This window comes from Parasteatoda tepidariorum, chromosome 2 (genome assembly GCF_043381705.1).
Source record: "Parasteatoda tepidariorum isolate YZ-2023 chromosome 2, CAS_Ptep_4.0, whole genome shotgun sequence".
In the NCBI taxonomy this organism is placed as follows: Eukaryota; Metazoa; Arthropoda; class Arachnida; order Araneae; family Theridiidae; genus Parasteatoda; species Parasteatoda tepidariorum.
This window is the reverse complement of record NC_092205.1, coordinates 87,662,454-87,680,034: the sequence shown is the minus strand read 5'-3', so window position 1 is coordinate 87,680,034 and position 17,581 is coordinate 87,662,454. Positions and strand designations below refer to the sequence as shown.

The 17,581-nt window shown below is 27.2% G+C and overlaps 2 protein-coding genes across 3 annotated transcripts in view; one reads left to right on the top strand and one right to left on the bottom strand.

Moving 5' to 3' along the window:
• Positions 1-801: 801 nt before the first annotated feature.
• On the bottom strand, positions 802-3,786 carry LOC107452757 (transferrin 2). Its single transcript, XM_016069330.3, has one exon. It carries the CDS (start codon positions 3,610-3,612, stop codon positions 1,318-1,320), a length of 2,295 nt encoding a protein of 764 aa, XP_015924816.1. The 5' UTR covers positions 3,613-3,786; the 3' UTR covers positions 802-1,317.
• A 217-nt stretch (positions 3,787-4,003) lies between these two features.
• The window catches only part of LOC107452741 (ankyrin repeat domain-containing protein 13B), a 29,376-nt gene continuing 15,798 nt past the window's right edge, over positions 4,004-17,581 (top strand). For both annotated transcript variants that reach the window (XR_011636211.1, XM_043044984.2), the window contains exons 1-8: positions 4,004-4,254; positions 6,312-6,447; positions 8,428-8,552; positions 11,016-11,061; positions 12,167-12,220; positions 13,028-13,117; positions 14,497-14,686; positions 15,720-15,786. Coding sequence is in view for 1 of the 2 variants with exons in the window: in XM_043044984.2 (XP_042900918.1) it covers positions 4,159-4,254; positions 6,312-6,447; positions 8,428-8,552; positions 11,016-11,061; positions 12,167-12,220; positions 13,028-13,117; positions 14,497-14,686; positions 15,720-15,786 (804 nt within the window). In the remaining variant the exon portion in view is untranslated. The remainder of the gene's footprint in view (positions 4,255-6,311; positions 6,448-8,427; positions 8,553-11,015; positions 11,062-12,166; positions 12,221-13,027; positions 13,118-14,496; positions 14,687-15,719; positions 15,787-17,581) is intronic.

The following is a 17,581-nucleotide window of genomic DNA, read 5'->3' as shown; positions in this document are numbered from 1 at the left end:
ACATGCAAAACACGAGTGTATTAAGAATTTTTCAAGAGAATTAAATATTGTATAAGTTCAACTGAAGCCAAGATCATAGAAGTTTTAAGAATATTATAATACAAAAGTAATTACAAAATACTTTTGTTTGCATAGCAAAAATATTTAATCTCAATTAAATTTTTAATGATACTAATTAGCATAACTTCTGCCATTAAATAAGTATAACTTTTAGACAATAATAAAATTAGCACAACTTCTGCCAATAAATAATTATATTTTTTAACTGATAATATAATAATCACATTTCAATATATATATATATATATTATTTATTAAGACCTACTGATATAACATTCTTGGATCATGGATAAATTCTCATTGAATGATGAACACGTTAAAAAAAATTTTAATAAAGAAAAACAAAAAGTTATAGCTTCATCAAAAGTAAATGCATATATTATTCACTTTTTTTATAATTAAAAGTAAAAAATCAAATTGGACTTTAAACGAATAAATTTCATTTTAAACTAAAATGATTATCTGCTCAAAATCTTTCTTTAAAATGCATTCACACTAATTTCAAAAAATAATTTTGCATCTTAGTTATTTTATATAAAATTTTAATTACAATAGTATTGAATCAATTTACAATAAAATTTTAAGAGTGAAATTTTTTAATGAAATATTTAGAGAATGTTGTATTAGTTATAAATTTTTCAGATCTTATGTTTTGATTACTAGCAAAAGTAATTCATCAGTTATATAAATAGAAGTTAAATAACAAATACTTATTTTAAACATCACACAAAGTTAAATGACTTTTTTTTTCCTCCATAATCACTAGTTTATTCCATTAATCATATGGTTTATACATTTATATAGACCATATTGCTACCTAGATTAGATAATAACTTCTGCGAATATTCTTAGATAATATATTTTTCATTAAAATATGAAATAAATTAAGCAACCATTTGTATCAAATAATGATTAAATTCATATAGGCAATGCTTCAAACATGATTTTGATTATAGAGAAAATAATGGTGTATAAATAATTTAAACACTATTAACAATAAAATATGGTAGTATTACATTTGTACCAACTGTTTATTAAAACTCAGATTTTAACTCTGTAACAGTTTTTTGATTCAGCAATCAATAGTGGAAAATTGCTTCAAATATGACTATGACAGCAAATCTTTATAAAAATTCAAAAAACTATTCACCACCACAAAAAAATTATTATACATTTCACCACTGGCAAGTGACTTTTCTTATAAAATATTCATTATAGTTAAAACTATATGAGAAGGACTATGCTTCTGTTCATTTGTCATACAAAACTCCACCACAGATGAAATATGAATGAAACGAGAATGATAAAGATAGAGGACATCACATTCCCAGCCGCAGCAGTACAATCAACAATAGTCATTTCCAATAAAAATTCTCGACCTAAATAAAGTTTATAGTCACGCTTTTCATCAGGAACCCTTTTCAATTGTTGAGTAGCATCTTGGAATATTAAATCACTATAATCATCTTCTGAGACAAACATTTTCAAAGTAAACTCTTCACTATATTTTGATCCATAATATTGCTGAGCATAAAGAAATAAATCTATATATGCATTTATGTACTGAGCTGGCTTCATCCTATCAGTTACTATTGCATTTGATGCAACTTTCCCAAGATTGCACGATTCATGCATGTCAAAAGCAGCTCTGGTACCATCACGGCAGAGAAGTTCGAAATCATCCGGCATCATGGGACGGGACCACCAGTCAGGATTTTTTCCAGCCGTATTTTCCAAAATGGTTGTATGTTTAACAAAAGCAATATCTCCTCCACCTTCAACGAGACATCTCAGAGCTCCCGTATGGCCATAAAATGGCTCCTGAGAGCTTTTTGAGCAATAATAAGAACTAACTCCATGACATAAATCACAAAGTGTTGTATAATCTACATCTCCAACTGTATATTCTCTAGATAAAGCCCCTGGGACACAACTTTTTTGAAAAAATTCTGCAGCAGCATGAGCTGAATCACAGCCATACGATCGCATTCTTTCACTGGAAAGAAGGAAGCTCATGGGTACGACCCAACCGGCAGCCATTCCAATACCTGTGTGACAAGATTTTTTACCTTTTAAATACAATAAATCAGTATCTTTATCTGGAGTTTTGGCCACTGCAATCACATAATAAGCAGGTTCTTCCAAGTCATACTGTTCAGCAATAATTGGCATTAAATTGTACTTTTGCCCAGCTTTGTAAATTTCACCAGCATCAAGTACTACTAGATCAGCAGCATTTTCATTTATCATTTGCATGCATTTCATTTGACTAAATCCTTTTACGCATACTAAATCTGGCCTTAACATCTTAGCTTTAAATGCTGTCTTCATTTTTTGACATTTCTTCATTTCTTGATCAGAAACAACACACAACCTTGCTGGTGGGATAGGACATTTTTGTAATTTTTGATGAAAATTTTTCTCCATGTTACCCAAGTACCCAGTGAAGGTCTGTTGCCTTTCTTCTAGAGGAACAAGATCGACAGTGAGATCTTGAAAGAGAAGATTTCTTTCATTGTACTTATCATAAGTTCCAAATAGCTGAAAACCTTCAGGATCATTGCTTACATCATCATATGGATCTCTTCTAAAACTTCCAGATGAATATCTAGGATTTCTAAACTTGGAAGCAGCCATGGATAAAAACTTTTGGTAAAAACGCTTTTGCTCTGGAGAAGCTGCAGAAGATGTAACAACTGCATGTGCAGGTACAAAGCCCCAATTACAAGTTTTGTATGAATCAATGTTAGCAGTAGCGCCATTTGGACAAACTAGTTTAAAGAGATTCTTTCGAGGTCCACGATAGTCTTCAGAAGATGTCATTTCATCCATAGTAGTATGCTTAAGAAAGGCAATATCGCTACCACTGATAAGACAGTTGAAAGCGCCATCAAAATCAGCGTATGGATCGCTACCTGAACATTTTGTAGTTTTATCCCCAACACACAGATCGCACATGTCCATGGGATTATCACCAGTTGGATTGTATTTGTCAATAAGGGAATTTGGAGCACAACTTGGCCCGAAGAAAGCAGCTGCAGTCTTAATCAAATTGTTGCAGTCAACAACATGAGCAAAATCGAGATCTATTAGAACTGATATCGGAATGACCCATCCAGCCATTTGTCCAACTCCAGGAAAACATGCCTTTGTACCACGAAGATCTTCCAAACTTCGGACGGTTAGAGATTCGCGAGCAACGGCTACTGCATAATATCCATCTTCATCATTTGTATAACGCTCTGATACAACTGGAACAAGACTGTTGAAGCGTCCTGCAACATAGATCTCACCCGGGTCTAAAGTCATTAAATTAGCTCTACCAGATTCTATAACATTCATACATTGGTCTCTGTCAGCTGCTTGATAACACGAAAGTGTAGCATTTACGCTACGAGTTCGATTAACTGCTTTGGAAAAGTCAATACATTTTCTTTGCTCAGCATCACTAATAGTACACCATGTAATTGCATTAGTATAAAAAGCCTCTCCAACAGAAATAGTACAATAAAATACAAATACAGTGAACCACGCCCAACTCGACATTTCCATTTTTATTTTAAATTGAATAATTACCACCTTTTCTTGAACATTAGGGAAGTCATATTTTAAAAGAGATTGCGTATACACTGTCTAATAAATATATTTTCAAATTTTGCATAATTAATTCACATATTTAAAATCTAATAACATAAACACCAATAACAGTTTAAAAGTAAACAACAGCAAACTAAAGTGAAAGCAGAAGTATTTGTTTCTAGGAGACTTGCTTTGTCTCTATAATAACTAAATTTGTTTAATTTAAAATAGCTTAATGCTGGAAAATTACGAATTTTATTGAATATTTTACACGTAAGGAGACAATAATTGAAATTTTTCGCAACATTTTTGAAGAAATATGAAAAAAAAATGCGACAAACATCAGAGAAGATTATTCAACTCAACTCTAAATTTAGTTTCGTTTTTGTTGTCTTCTAGCGATGCGGACAAATTAAGAAGTTGTCGGATTATGAGCATCAAAATATATTTCTAACTTAAGTTAACTGCTCAAAAATCAATAATAGATGAATATTAACGGACAATTAAGACAAAAATATCATGCCTTATGATCGTATCAGAAGAGAATATCCTCTTCATTTGTGTGTGTGGTTTAATAATTACAAAGAACTGGACAAGTATTTACAAACATCTGAGGTATTTATAAAATTTAATTTCTCAGAAATATGTGATTAGTCTCCTTTTGTGTATAAGAATAACATGTATTTTAAATTTTTTTTTCATTGATGTAACCTTTTGATACATTACAATAGAGAAATTAAGAACTACTTAAAGCACGAGAAACCGTAGTCTTATCTATTTAACCAAGAGAAATGCTACAGTAAGTTTTATTATGTATGAAGCTTCTATACGTTTGGTTGTATTTCTGAAAAATGACTTTTTAAAATATTAATAAAATTGACTATGAAAGAGCGTGCCTACAGTTTGGGACAAAAACTGATCCCCCCAGTCCTAATTTATTCTTCTTACGCCTTAAGAGTTTGGAGCAGCTTGAGCGAATCAAATATTTTTGCACACAATTATAAAATACTTTTATCCAGAAATGGGACTATGCAGAAAAATCTTTATAGTTATTTATATATTATTTAATTTAATGTACAAATTTTTTTCAACTAAGTCATTTTAAATGAAAAAATTATTCAATTGGTCTAAGAATTTTTAAGAAGAAAAATTAAATTATTTAAAATCTTTTCCTATAATTACTTATTAATTATTGATTCATAGAAAAAAAATAAAAAGTTTTCTTCAAATGTGTTTTAAAATTGTTTAAGTGAAGGGACAGTAATTACATTTTTCCATGCTATTATAATTTAAAACTATCACAAAATTTTTATTTTTGAAGTTTTTTCATTGCTGGTCATCGATTTGTATACTTAAATGCATGGTCTTAATGTAAAAATTAACAATATTAAGTTAATTATGAGATGGAGTTTGGCCTAATTGTCTGAGGGAAAAGTTAATATTTCTTGAAAATCACCCTTGTATATTTTATAATTCAAAACTGCATAAAATTATAATTAAATTATGTAATAAATTAATAAAATAAAGTTATTTATTCATGAAAATCTCTAGGGTTTTTTCATGGTTGGAGGACGAAAGCTGTAATGAGTAATTTAACTTTGGATCAATCTCCTAATTTAACAGTGAGAAGGACATTTTCCAAATTATGGCTCTCTCTTTTTTTTTTTTTTTTTTTTTTTTTTTTTTTTTTTTTTTTTTTTTTTTTTTTTTTTTTTTTTTTTTTTTTTGTACTGTGCTTACATGTTTATTTTGCCATGTCTAATTTTAATGAAATTTTCATAGTAATTTTAAGTAAAAAATAGTCTAGCTCATTTATTACAAGCTGAAATTTAAATATGACTAAAAATTTAATGTAAAAATTTGTAGTCTTATTTAAATTTTTATTTGGATTAAATGTTTGGTTTAATCTTGAAAGAACCTATATAAAACCCTATTATTTTCTCGAATTTAATGAGATTTTTTATATATTATTTTATTTAAATTTCGAAAAAAAATTGTTTTAAAATGTTCATGGAAATTTCATTTCCTTAGAAGGGGTTTAAAAACGCCCCTTTAATTCGATTTGTTTTAAAATTATATGCTTATAAACAATAAAAGATAAACAATGTAAAGTTTCTCATATGTCCTGTCGTAAATCAGAGAACCAGTTTGAATATTAGCACAGAAAAAGTTTGTATGAAATTATGGAGAGTAATTGCAATAACTAACAGAAAATGTTTTTTGTATACAAACAATTGAATCTATACCTGTTGGTGTTTATTTGTCTGTGTGCATCCTTCTCATCAAATGTTTGTAAATTAAAAATCTAATAGTATTTGTAAAGAAATATTTAACCTAAAAAACGCAACTTTTTGAGAAATTACAAATTTTTCTAAAATTAAAATGTATTTCATGCCATGTATGTTGTACGTTCAACAAATTTGTTCATTAATATATTCAATTGTGGAGATTTAACTAAATTAAATTTTAAAAAAACAAACGATTTTTCTATCAGCATTCATTAAAAATGCATTTTTTTTATAAATATTTTATATTTGTTCATTATAACTTTCATATTTCAATAATTTCAGTGGATTCAAGTTCTTTTTAATGAGTCTTGACCTTGACAGTCTTGTTATAAAAGAGTTTACTTCTAATTTATTTCATGGGTTAACCATTTTTTTAACTTTCAGAATGACATCGAAAAGAAAGATCCTCGTGGAAGAACACCTTTGATGCTGGCAGTCACATTAAACCATCTAGAATCGGCTAGAGTTTTACTTAAACATGGTGCAGATGTTATTGTAGAAAATAAACAGGGATATACTGGTAAATATATTTTTTTACTACAGTTAATATGTTACGCAATATTATTGTTTTTGAATTCAAAATTTCTAATAGAAAATACATCCCCTTAAGTGCTTACCTTTCAATGTGATTTTATCAATACCTGCAGGTTATGTTTCAAATCAATGGTTGAGTTCACTAACCGAATATCTATTTCATGGAAAATTTTAAATTCATGTAAATTAATTTCAAGAATATCTAATTCACAGAGCATTCTCAGTTTTCAATGCATTACTAGTATAATTATTTACTGTATATTTTGGTGTTTTCAGGTTTAGAAGTTGATGTGAAAAAAACAAATATTAAAATTTTTAAAATTAAGCCACCAAATAAATTATTAGTAAATCTTCTCAAGTTAAAAATATTTCACATCAAAAGCACCTATAAAGACAAAAAATTTTGCTCTTATTGACACTGTGTATCAAATGATAGACATGTAGCAAAATGTGAATTCAAATGTTATTTAAAATCTTTTAAGGCATTTAGTATTTCAAATTTTTTGAATGGCGGGAAGACGATTTTTTGTGGGACATCAGATAAGCGTGATGTTGAATTCATTGGTGAGTGGGATCTGTTTGACGGCCCCGTTAATGTTATTGAATCCAATATGATGTTCTGGAATTTTTAACTTTCCTATATTTTAAAACTTTCATTGTGTTATATTTTTTTAATCTCTCGTATAAATAATCTTTATTTTACTTATTCTTAATTTATTTTGAGTGTAATTTAAATTATTGTATCTAAAAAAAATTGATTAAAAAAAAGTGCAAAATAAATTCTAAATAACATTTTAAAAACGTTTTTGAATGAGGTAAATTGATGCAGATTGTATATAAGTCTTCCCCCCTGATTCTCTTAGAATTTCAGGGGTTCAAAAAGTCAACTTATACACTGATATATATGGTAATGGGATTCATTAAAACAAATTTATTGGCCTGATAAAATTTAAATTTAATTAAAAATTATAATAAAACAGGGATATTACTTTCCCTGAAATTTGATATTATAAAAGGTAAGAGTTAAACAAATTAAACTTGCTACTCTTCACATATTTCCCAAAACTAGTAAAAACATTTGCTGCTTATTAGAGGATTAAATAAATTAAGTTTTTATTTTTGTTGGAAAAACTCTTTTCGGCATACACACCTGCACCAGACTCTTTGCATTCTAAGAAACCAGTCTTCTATCTCTTTAGAACAAAGTCTTCTATCTCTTTTCAAGAATTCTATCTCTTTAGAAACATGATGAAAAATAATTGCTCACTTAAGTGAACATGGAAAAAAATGATGTTTTACAACACCTGAGAATGGCCAATTTCCTAGAAGAAGATGCAAAACATATCCGACTCTCCAAATCAAAAACTCTTTTTCATTTTTAGCAAACCTCAGTGAGTGTTTAGATTCTTTTAATGTTTTGATTAAGATATCCGGTAGTTTGACCGGAAAAAAAAATGGAAATAGTTCAGTTAAAAAACACTGTGGAGGAAATTTGAATGTTTTATTCTTGGTTGATAGGGTTATTGTAATGTATCTTGAGAATTAGATAGCAGTAAGTAGCTGATTCCTCTAACCAGTAAGATTACAAAATGGTGGACACTGTAGAACTTTTAATAATAAATTTTATTCTATGTCTCATTTCTTTAGGAGATCAGCTATTAATTATGTAAAGCTACAGCATTCTAAAATATAATTTATAGTTCAAAATGGCATATATTTTTTAAATGATTAAAAGAATAACCAATCTTAATAAAAGAAAATTTATTTCTTCAAAGTTAAGAAAAAAAACTTTTTCAATCTTTTATTTCCTGTATGAAGTAACATAATTATTTCATCTTCTGTATTTTAATATTTACTCCGTAGAGGAGATTTTAGCAGTTTGTATGTGAACTTTGCATGTATTTTTAAATAGTTTTAAATGTCAATATTATTAATTATATTTTAACAACATTTTTAAATGTCATAGTTGTCCATGAAGCTGTCAGCACTGAGAATTCTCAGCTGTTGCAAGAAATTTTGGAGAAACGGGACTTCCAACGGTACAGCACCAGAGCTATTGGAATTCCAGATTTGCTATCTAAAATTCAGAGTGTTAGTATTTTTGTATTTCTTATTTCGATTACATATTCAAGTTTCACATTTCTAATTACTGAGTGTACGTGATTGAAATAAAAGTTTTGTTCGGATCTGTAACTGTTTTTTTGTACATAACAAGCTTTTTTTTTNCTACAACAAATTTAAGTACAATATGCAGATTCTTTTACATCCATTGAATGCTTTTGATCACTTTTACCTCAAGGAAAAAATTCTCAGAAAGTTTTTTTTTTTTTTTTTTTTACCTAAACGTGTAATTTATTTATTTTTTCTTAAAAAATAATATATTGTAACTGGAATAGTTAACAGAGAATTTCTAACATCCCTAACAATATAGGGGGGGGGGTGTTTGCTTAGGGCTTGGTCCTTTTACTGCAAGCAACTTTTTTTTTGATGAAAGAAATGAATCAAAAAAATACTAAGGAAGGATTTTTTTTTTCTTTCAAATTTTCTACAATAGCTTATCAACTGTTAGGTTAAGTCAAAAGTGTCTTCAAATGCTTTCTGTAGTTCACTAATCAGTTTGAAGATAACTGCTATACAAACCTAAATCTACAGCTTAGATAATCACAATATATATATATTAATTTCATAAAAAAATTTAAATTTTTTTAAATTTGTTTTGTTTTAAAGTACAAGTTTACTAGTTTTTTTTATATATAATATGATACTTTTACATAATATAATACATTTTTACATAATATATAATTTTTTTTCCCTGGATAATATAAATATATTATTAAATCTTTATTTTCACTGTACAGCTTATTTATAATTTGCAGAAGTTTCAATTATGTAATTTTTTTGTATTAAGATTCTTTATCCAATAAATTAGATTTTGTCAATTTGAATTAAATCAGATTTGTTTTTCTGAAGGATATATGTATGTTCCTCATATTTTGAGATAAAAATTGGGTTTTTAAAACGTAATTTATATTCTCTGGTGAATTTCTTTTAGCATATTTGTAATGCAGAAGAAATGTCAATTTCACTTGGTAGAACGAATGTCAATTTAGAAAGAGCAATATATGATATAGATAAAATTATGACTTATGAATTATTATTGATGTACCAAAAAAAAAAAGTGTTTGCAGTGCATGTCTTAAATCTTAGTGTCCATTATTATTCATCCTGAATATTATTTTAAACTTAATATTAAACAGGGTTCTCCATGTTCAGGAAATCCTAGAATTGACAGGGAATTTAAATTTGTTTAAATAAAAATCAGGGAACATTGTTTTAATCTAAACTAATTGTGCAAAAAACTTGAAAAATAACCAATCTTGAAATTCTTGGTAAAGTAAGTAAATAAATCGAACATACTTACAATTCTTGTAATGATTCTGCTGCAACATGATTAAAATTTCTTAGAATTATTAAAATTTTGCTACAAATTTGCTAAAATAAAAACTCTTTCTTTAATAGGTTCTTGCTTCAAATATATTCTTAATTTTAACCATATTTGCAGTTTAACAATACTATTCAATTGGTTGCTTTTGATTTAATTAAGAAAGTAAGACTTAAATTTTGGTTCATAATACTAATATAATCACAATCCTATAAAAAATTTATTGGGTATATGACTGATAGGACTCCAAGCTGGCAAACTGTTGTATAATTTGAATTTTAAAATTTTCCAATTTGCATACATTTTATAATTTATTGGCTTATGTGTTATAAAATCTACTTGTTAAACCTTTATCTGATAAAGTTTTTTCTTAAATTTAATTAGTTTTTTTTAAATAAAAGGTAAGTTTGAAATAAAAGGTGTTACTTCTGAAATAAAAATTATAGATTATTGATGAAATAAGGCTATGTTTAGCAAAATGTGCTGTCTGTAATTTTGTTGATATTTTCCTTAGAAGCGTGGGAAATTCAAAGGAATTTATTAATGAAATTGAAAAGAGAATCCCATTCAATTGCTATTCTCTTCTAAAAGTGGAACTTAAGGTCTTGAATATAAAGTTTGAAAAACATTTTAAGCAGTTCATGTCTATCTCTTCAAAATATTGTTTAAAAAATTAAATCAATCTTTGAATTTAAGTGTATACTAAAAATTTGAAATGACTTCATTAATATTTGATTGGTTGAAAAAAATTATAAACTATGCAGGATTCTAAATTAAAAAGCTATCATAAATTGCATTGTGGAGTAAAAAACTATTTTTGTTTTAAATTTTTTCTTGCAATTTTTTCCAAATGTTTCATTTATAAGGGTGCTTTTTCCCTTGATTAAAAGAGAATTAGTTGCTAGAATTTGAAGAAGAAATGTATTTCAATTTGTTATTTAATTTGTATTATCTTAATTAATAAATCTAATTTAAAGAAATGTTATGTGTATTGATTATAACAATTTATATTGAATTCTCTTTTACCTTTTTCTGCCTTCATTAGAAATTTTTTTTAAATATTTCTTGGATTACTACAATTTTGTTAAAAAATTATTTTTTGATTATTTCAGACTCCAGATTTCTATGTTGAAATTCGATGGGAATTCATCAGCTGGGGTATAAGTCTTACCAATTTTTACTCATTATAAGTCGATTATTAAATACATAAATCACTTGCTATTTGTGAACTTAAAGCATAGAATTTTTAATTGCTTTTAAGAAAAATTTAATAATTTCTTTAAGTTTTTTTTAAAAAAATATTACGTTTACTGTTAAAACACAAATATTTTTACACCAGTCAATATTTAAATGATGCATCGAATTATTCATAATTTAATATTTTTTTACTACGTATTTAGTTAAATTACATTTCGTTTTTAATTTTGTTACATATTTTTTAGAGTAAGAAATTGTTTATAAAGTCACAATACTTTATAATTCATTGCAGCAAGTGAATCATTTTTTACCCTGTTAAATCAACGTTCTTTGAAATCAGCTAATTTGTTTTTTCTTCATAATTCTGATGCATATTACCCTCTTATATATTTTATCTGTTGGCTTATTTATCTTTGCCTATTTTTTAACATTTTGTGCATTGTTTTTATATGTGAATTATTTTTGTAAATATATAAGTAGTTCTAAGAATAGTTGGAACTTTAAAGTTAAATAGAAACTCATTATGAATATCTGTGACACAAGAAGCCTGTATCAGATACTATACAAGATATACACAAAAAGTGTAAACACCATTCGCAGAAAATTTGTCATTTTCACAAAATTTTTTTATAGTGTTACTCATTATGTATTAAAAAAACAGTCAAAATTGTATTTGTATCAAAAATTGAATGGACAGCGGAGATTTAAAAAAAAAAATTACTACATGTTTCTGAGTGACTTAAATTTTAGAAATAGAAAGAAAAATTACTAAAGAAATTACTAAACAAAGATTACTAAAAGAAAAATTACTAATATTTGAATAAATTTAGTCAAAATAAGGTTGACAAAAAGGTTTAAATTAATTATTCAAGTCAATAAATTGTTTACAGAAAGTTTTTTAAATAAGATTTTTGGTCCTCAGTAGGTTCTTTATCTTATTTAAGTCTGCTCAAAGGATTAAATGGTCTCTTTAATTTCTTCTCATTTTTATTTTTTTCACTTCAGAAAATTTCATAATTACAATCATATTTACAATAAAAACTGACAATGTTTTTAATCCTTCTAGTTCCACTCTTATCCAGAATGTGCCCTAGTGATACTTACAAAGTTTATAAATGTGGTATGTATTTTATTTAATGCCTTTAGAAAAGTTTTATTGACTAACAAATAATATTTATTATATTATCATTTAATATGTTTCTATTTTGTATGTTATTACAGTCAAACCTCGGTATAGTGAACCTTCAAGGGACTCACAAGTCACGGTTCGAAATCTCAGTTCACTATAACCGGGAGTTCATCCGCACTGCAAACAATTTTAATTAATTTCCCAAACTGTTCCCTTTTATTACACATTATTTAAATAAATGACCCATAAAAAGAAATACAAAAATGGTTAAAAAACAATATGTAGTTTCAAAAAATGTGTTAACTTTTATTTTTTATTACTCTTTGTCTTACACTGAAAAAATTTAGGGATAGGAAACTGAGATAAAGGAAGCAAAAAAAAAAAATGCTTATGGCTACATTCCATTCAATAGATATTTTTAAAAATCGGTATATGTATTTTATGCAAAAATTTCAAAATTACCAAAACATTAAGAAAAAAAGTCAGTCGAAGACAGAAAAAAGTTAATAATATCCAATTTCCTCTCTTTTTTTGGTTCACTATGTCCGCAGAAAATATTATATGTGTATAGCAAGGCACGATAGCCAACATTTCGTTCACCATAAACCATGTTCACTTTAGCGGGGTTTGACTATTATGTTACCCTTAAATTTGTTAAAGGTAATATTAATTTCTTTATGTTAAGTCATATGTTCTTTAAGCTCACTGAATATTATTTGTTTCTTATTTTTGTGCTTGGATTAAGTTTATGTAAATTAGAGTATTAGGTTCAATTTCTCTTTCTTAATGACCTTACAGGCTCCAGTGTTCGAATTGATACAACACTTCTAGGATTTTATCACTCAAAATGGCAGAGGGGTAATCGGAGCTATATTTTTAAGGGTCATGGTAAGTTTACTATTTTATCAAATGTTGAAGTTAAGATATAAGTGATATTAATATAATTAAGTAAAATTAAATTTTCCAAAATTTTATCTTGAAAAGTTTGGTTTTTATGTTTTAGGATATTTGATTATGCACTTATTTTAGTATACACCCTGAAATTATAATAATAAAATCTTTCAGATTGGTAATAAGTGTTCAGTTTTTGTGAAAAACCTTTTGTTTTCATAGAATTAGAATCTGTTTCTTTCTTTTAGCAAATGTGAGATTTTAATTTAATCACTTTATATTATCGGCAATAGTTTCTAATTTATTTTTCTTTATTTGCATTACTGTGTTCTTGCAAGCACAAAAAATTTATATTTTTTCATTCGAAATATCAAATGATTTAGAAATGGTATTACTGTTCTGAAAATGTAAACTTTATACAATGTTAAAATATATTGATAAAAATACAGATTTTAAAGTTCAGGGAGTTATATTGAGGAATTTTTTAAGTGATTTTAAAATTATTTTTTTAATAAATTATTTTTAATATTTTTCTTTAAATGCATCTTTGAATATTTATTTTCTCACAATTTTCAGTTTAAATTATGGAAAAAAAAGCTCTCAAGTTGTTTATCAGTTGTCATTTAAGTTGACCTTTTTTGAAGAAAAAAAATGTGCACCCTGATTTTCTTTTAGCATGCCTTTAATTATTTTTTATGAACTACAAATTTTTCTCTTAGTTTAATACTGAGTGAGAATTACTTTAATTACTTTTTGAAATATACACATAAAACAGTATAAGAGGTTAAATTAAAAATTGTTGAGGATCAAATTCAGTGATTACATTATATTACGCATTCTGACAAATTTTTACAGTGATAAGTGAGTGTTTTTTCGAAAGTCAAAGTATCCTTTTCTGTGAAGAAACGCTTTGCCCTTTTTTATTTTTAGGGAGAACTCTGTCTCTTTTAATATTAGGACTTCTTCTTGAATTTTAGAATGCCAATTTTATGTTTTTCAAACAGTTTATGCACAGTTTTTATACTTAACTGAGCAAAGAAAAATTTCTTGCCCTTATAAAAATTCTTAAAAAATTACCAAAATTTTGTGTTTTTGTTATAATTTCTAATAATCTTCTTGTAAGTGAGTCTAGTAGGGCTAAAAGTTGACTGATGTCAACTTATAAAAACATTGTAGCATCTTAACTTGGTGTCAATCTAAAGTAGACAAGATGTAATTTTTTACATGAATTAAATAAAAATATTTATTTCAATTGAGCTTCAAAATATCTATTTTTGTGCATTTTCTTTTATGTTATGAAAATTAATGTAATTTCTTTTCTTTATGCAAAAGTTCTTAAGTTTTAGATTTCTGAAATAAATTTTATTCCTTCCAAGATGATGGTGCTGTTATCATGGAAGTGAACCACGATTCTAAGAAGGTTTTTATGGAACAGATGAAAATACTTCCTCAGCACATGATGACAGTCATGGTTGCCCTCTCACCGTCACCAGAACAAGTAGCTGCTCGTTTCCAAGCACCCATAGTAGCCACATATGTCGACACAGAAAAGATCCATTTTGATAGGTTTGTCACAATTCTACTTTCTCTGCTCTACTGTACTGTACAAATTTATTGGGCTAAGTGAAATTTTTTAAACCTAAATGTGTTGAAAAAACTGTAAAATACCCCTTGAATAAAATGTTTTCAGTTTTTGTCTCTGCAAACAGCGCTCTATTATAGTTTGTCTAAGCTAAGAACTTCTCCAGACATTTGTCTGGATCTGTGGCGATGACTGTGGAGTTGTTTCGGGTCAGATCAGCGAGAGAAGGGGAATCTCTTCAGTCTATTGTGTTAGTCCTAGAGTGAAGCTACGCTCCTTAAAATGCGCCATTTTTGTTTCCATAGCACCAGAGGGCTTTAGACTTTGTGGTGGGAGGAGTTCTTAGCTTAGACAAACTATGCATGCATTCAACCAAGAACATATAATTATTGCGCATTAAATTATTCGAAACATGCAGTCATTTTATAGGACATTTCATCTTGTTTGGAACCCTGTCATAACTCAAAAATGATCAAGAGATTCGGGGTAACTAACAGTAATTCTGCTAGACTTCGGAAGCTATGTGTCCTTAAAATCCAGGACTTATGAATTTTCCGGTCCTTTTACACTAAAAGTTGGTCTCTATTTTATTTAAAATTATACGTATAATATATCAACGCATTTATATAATCAACGTATTAATATAATCAACGTATATATATATAATCTTATAATTATTCAAAAAAAATTTAATTTGCTGTATCCTAATTAATTAGCTTATACCAATTAGTTTGCTCATATACAAACAATGGGGTCTGCAAATCTCAGTCACCTAGTCATTGTGGTGCCTATAAGTTGGTAACTTGCCCCAAAATTTAAAACTTAAAATCTGTATATTTCTGTGTGGTATGCTCTAAAAATTTGGCTCTGACTCCTTATATTTTAAAATACATATTTTTAAAATCTCTGTTTTTTATTCTGTCAGTTTCTAAGAACAAGCATTGTTCATTTATCTGTTATTTTAAACCAAGCTAATATTAATTTATGCTTTGACTTGTGTTTTTTCAATTATTATAGACTGAAGTCAGGGTTGCTTCATAGGAAAAGCAGTAAACCGGTGATAATAAATGGCTATGAATGTAGGGTACAGTATCTACCAATACTATATAAACATTTATTTCTGCTTTTTTATTTATATTTATTTATTTCTGTTTCATATTATTTACTTTTATTTCAAATTGTTGTTTCACATGAAACTGGTACTCAAATTTTTTATTTCTTCTAATGATTGGGTTTCTGAGCAGGTGGTTTTCTAATTTTTTACGACTTTTATTCAAAATATTAGAATAAAAGAAAAATTCGGCATCAGAAAATTTCTTGCTTTATTTATTTGTTTTTTACTTACTTAAATTACAAATTTAATGAGTCAAGTCTACATATTTCACAATATGTTTATACTTCTAAAAAATCAAAAAAATAACATGAGTTAATCATAGAATTTATTTTTTGAAAAAAATAAAATGTAAGAATAAAATTTCTTGTGGTCCAAAATATTAGAATATTTCACTATAAATTCTGAAATTCATTTTTTTAACAGAGAAAGAAAATAAAATAAACATTCCATTCTTCCAATACTGTTGTAAAATTTTGCTAACGCTTGATTGAGAGTAATTCAATAAGTTTACTATATATTGTTTATTTTTACCATATCAGTATAAGTCATTAACTTCCAGTTTTACTCATTCTGAAATATCACGTATATGTCCCATTTTAAAACAAATTCGAAACATAAAGTACTTGAGGAAAGTCTTAAAAAAGTCTAAATGGACAAAATTAAATATTTTGAGATTGAATAATAATTTTTTTAAAGAAAAAGACCAAAATTTAAGCTTGCGTCTCAATTTGATTGAAAATAAATTACTTAAAAATATTGTTCGCATATCATCGTCATCATCATAGTTAGCCCGACAGCCCAATGGGGGCATGCCTTTCTCTGAAGATTTCTCCATAATGATTTCCGATTTATCTTTGATCTCCAATTCTTTTCATTAATTGCAAGAAAATCAGCCTCTATCGAATCAACCCGTCTCAGCGACGGCCTTCCTCGCTTTCTTGTCCTGTGGATCTTCGCTTATAAGTATTATAGAAATAAAATGTTTTCTTTTAATCGGATGAAAAAGTTGATTATTCTAATGTTTCAAATCAGAGTCGTATCAATCATTATTATTTTTGTCTTTTTATATCTCACTATAATTTTTAAATAGTTTTTCTATTACCTTGCTTTAGAGAAATTAAATATGGTAGAAAAAGTTGAGGAGATTGTTGTATCAAACAGTTTTTTTATTTATTTATTTTCAGAAAATTTAAAGCAACGTGAATACAAAACTTAGTCAAAATTTTATATTTCATTTTGCGTATAAAAGTCTTTTGGTTGAAAAACCTTTATTTTTTCATGGTGACATAAATTTTGACAAAAAAAGCATTAGAAAATTTATCATTTTATTTTTTAAGACTGATGTTCAATGTTTAAGGGTTCATTATACCAATGAGACTCTCATTTATTTATTCATTACTACCATAAAATATGTTTTAAAAAAGTTTAAATTCATATAAACTTTTCAAATTAATAATTCTATTGATAATTAAATATACAGATGTGAAATTTTTGTGGTTAGTAACAGTAACTATTTTATAAAATTTTGACAAAGGAAAAAAAAGAAAGTTTACCGTTATCTTTCATATTTCCTATGAGATTCTCATTTATTTATTCATTGCTACCATATAATAATGAATGTTTTACAAAAATTTTAAATGCATATAAATGTTTCAAATTATTTAAACCTATTAACATTTAAATGTGACGCCCGGTGGCTGAGCGGTAGCGCTTCACGCTGTCGTGCCACAGGTCCCTGGTTCGATCCTTGGGCCGGGCGAGGTTC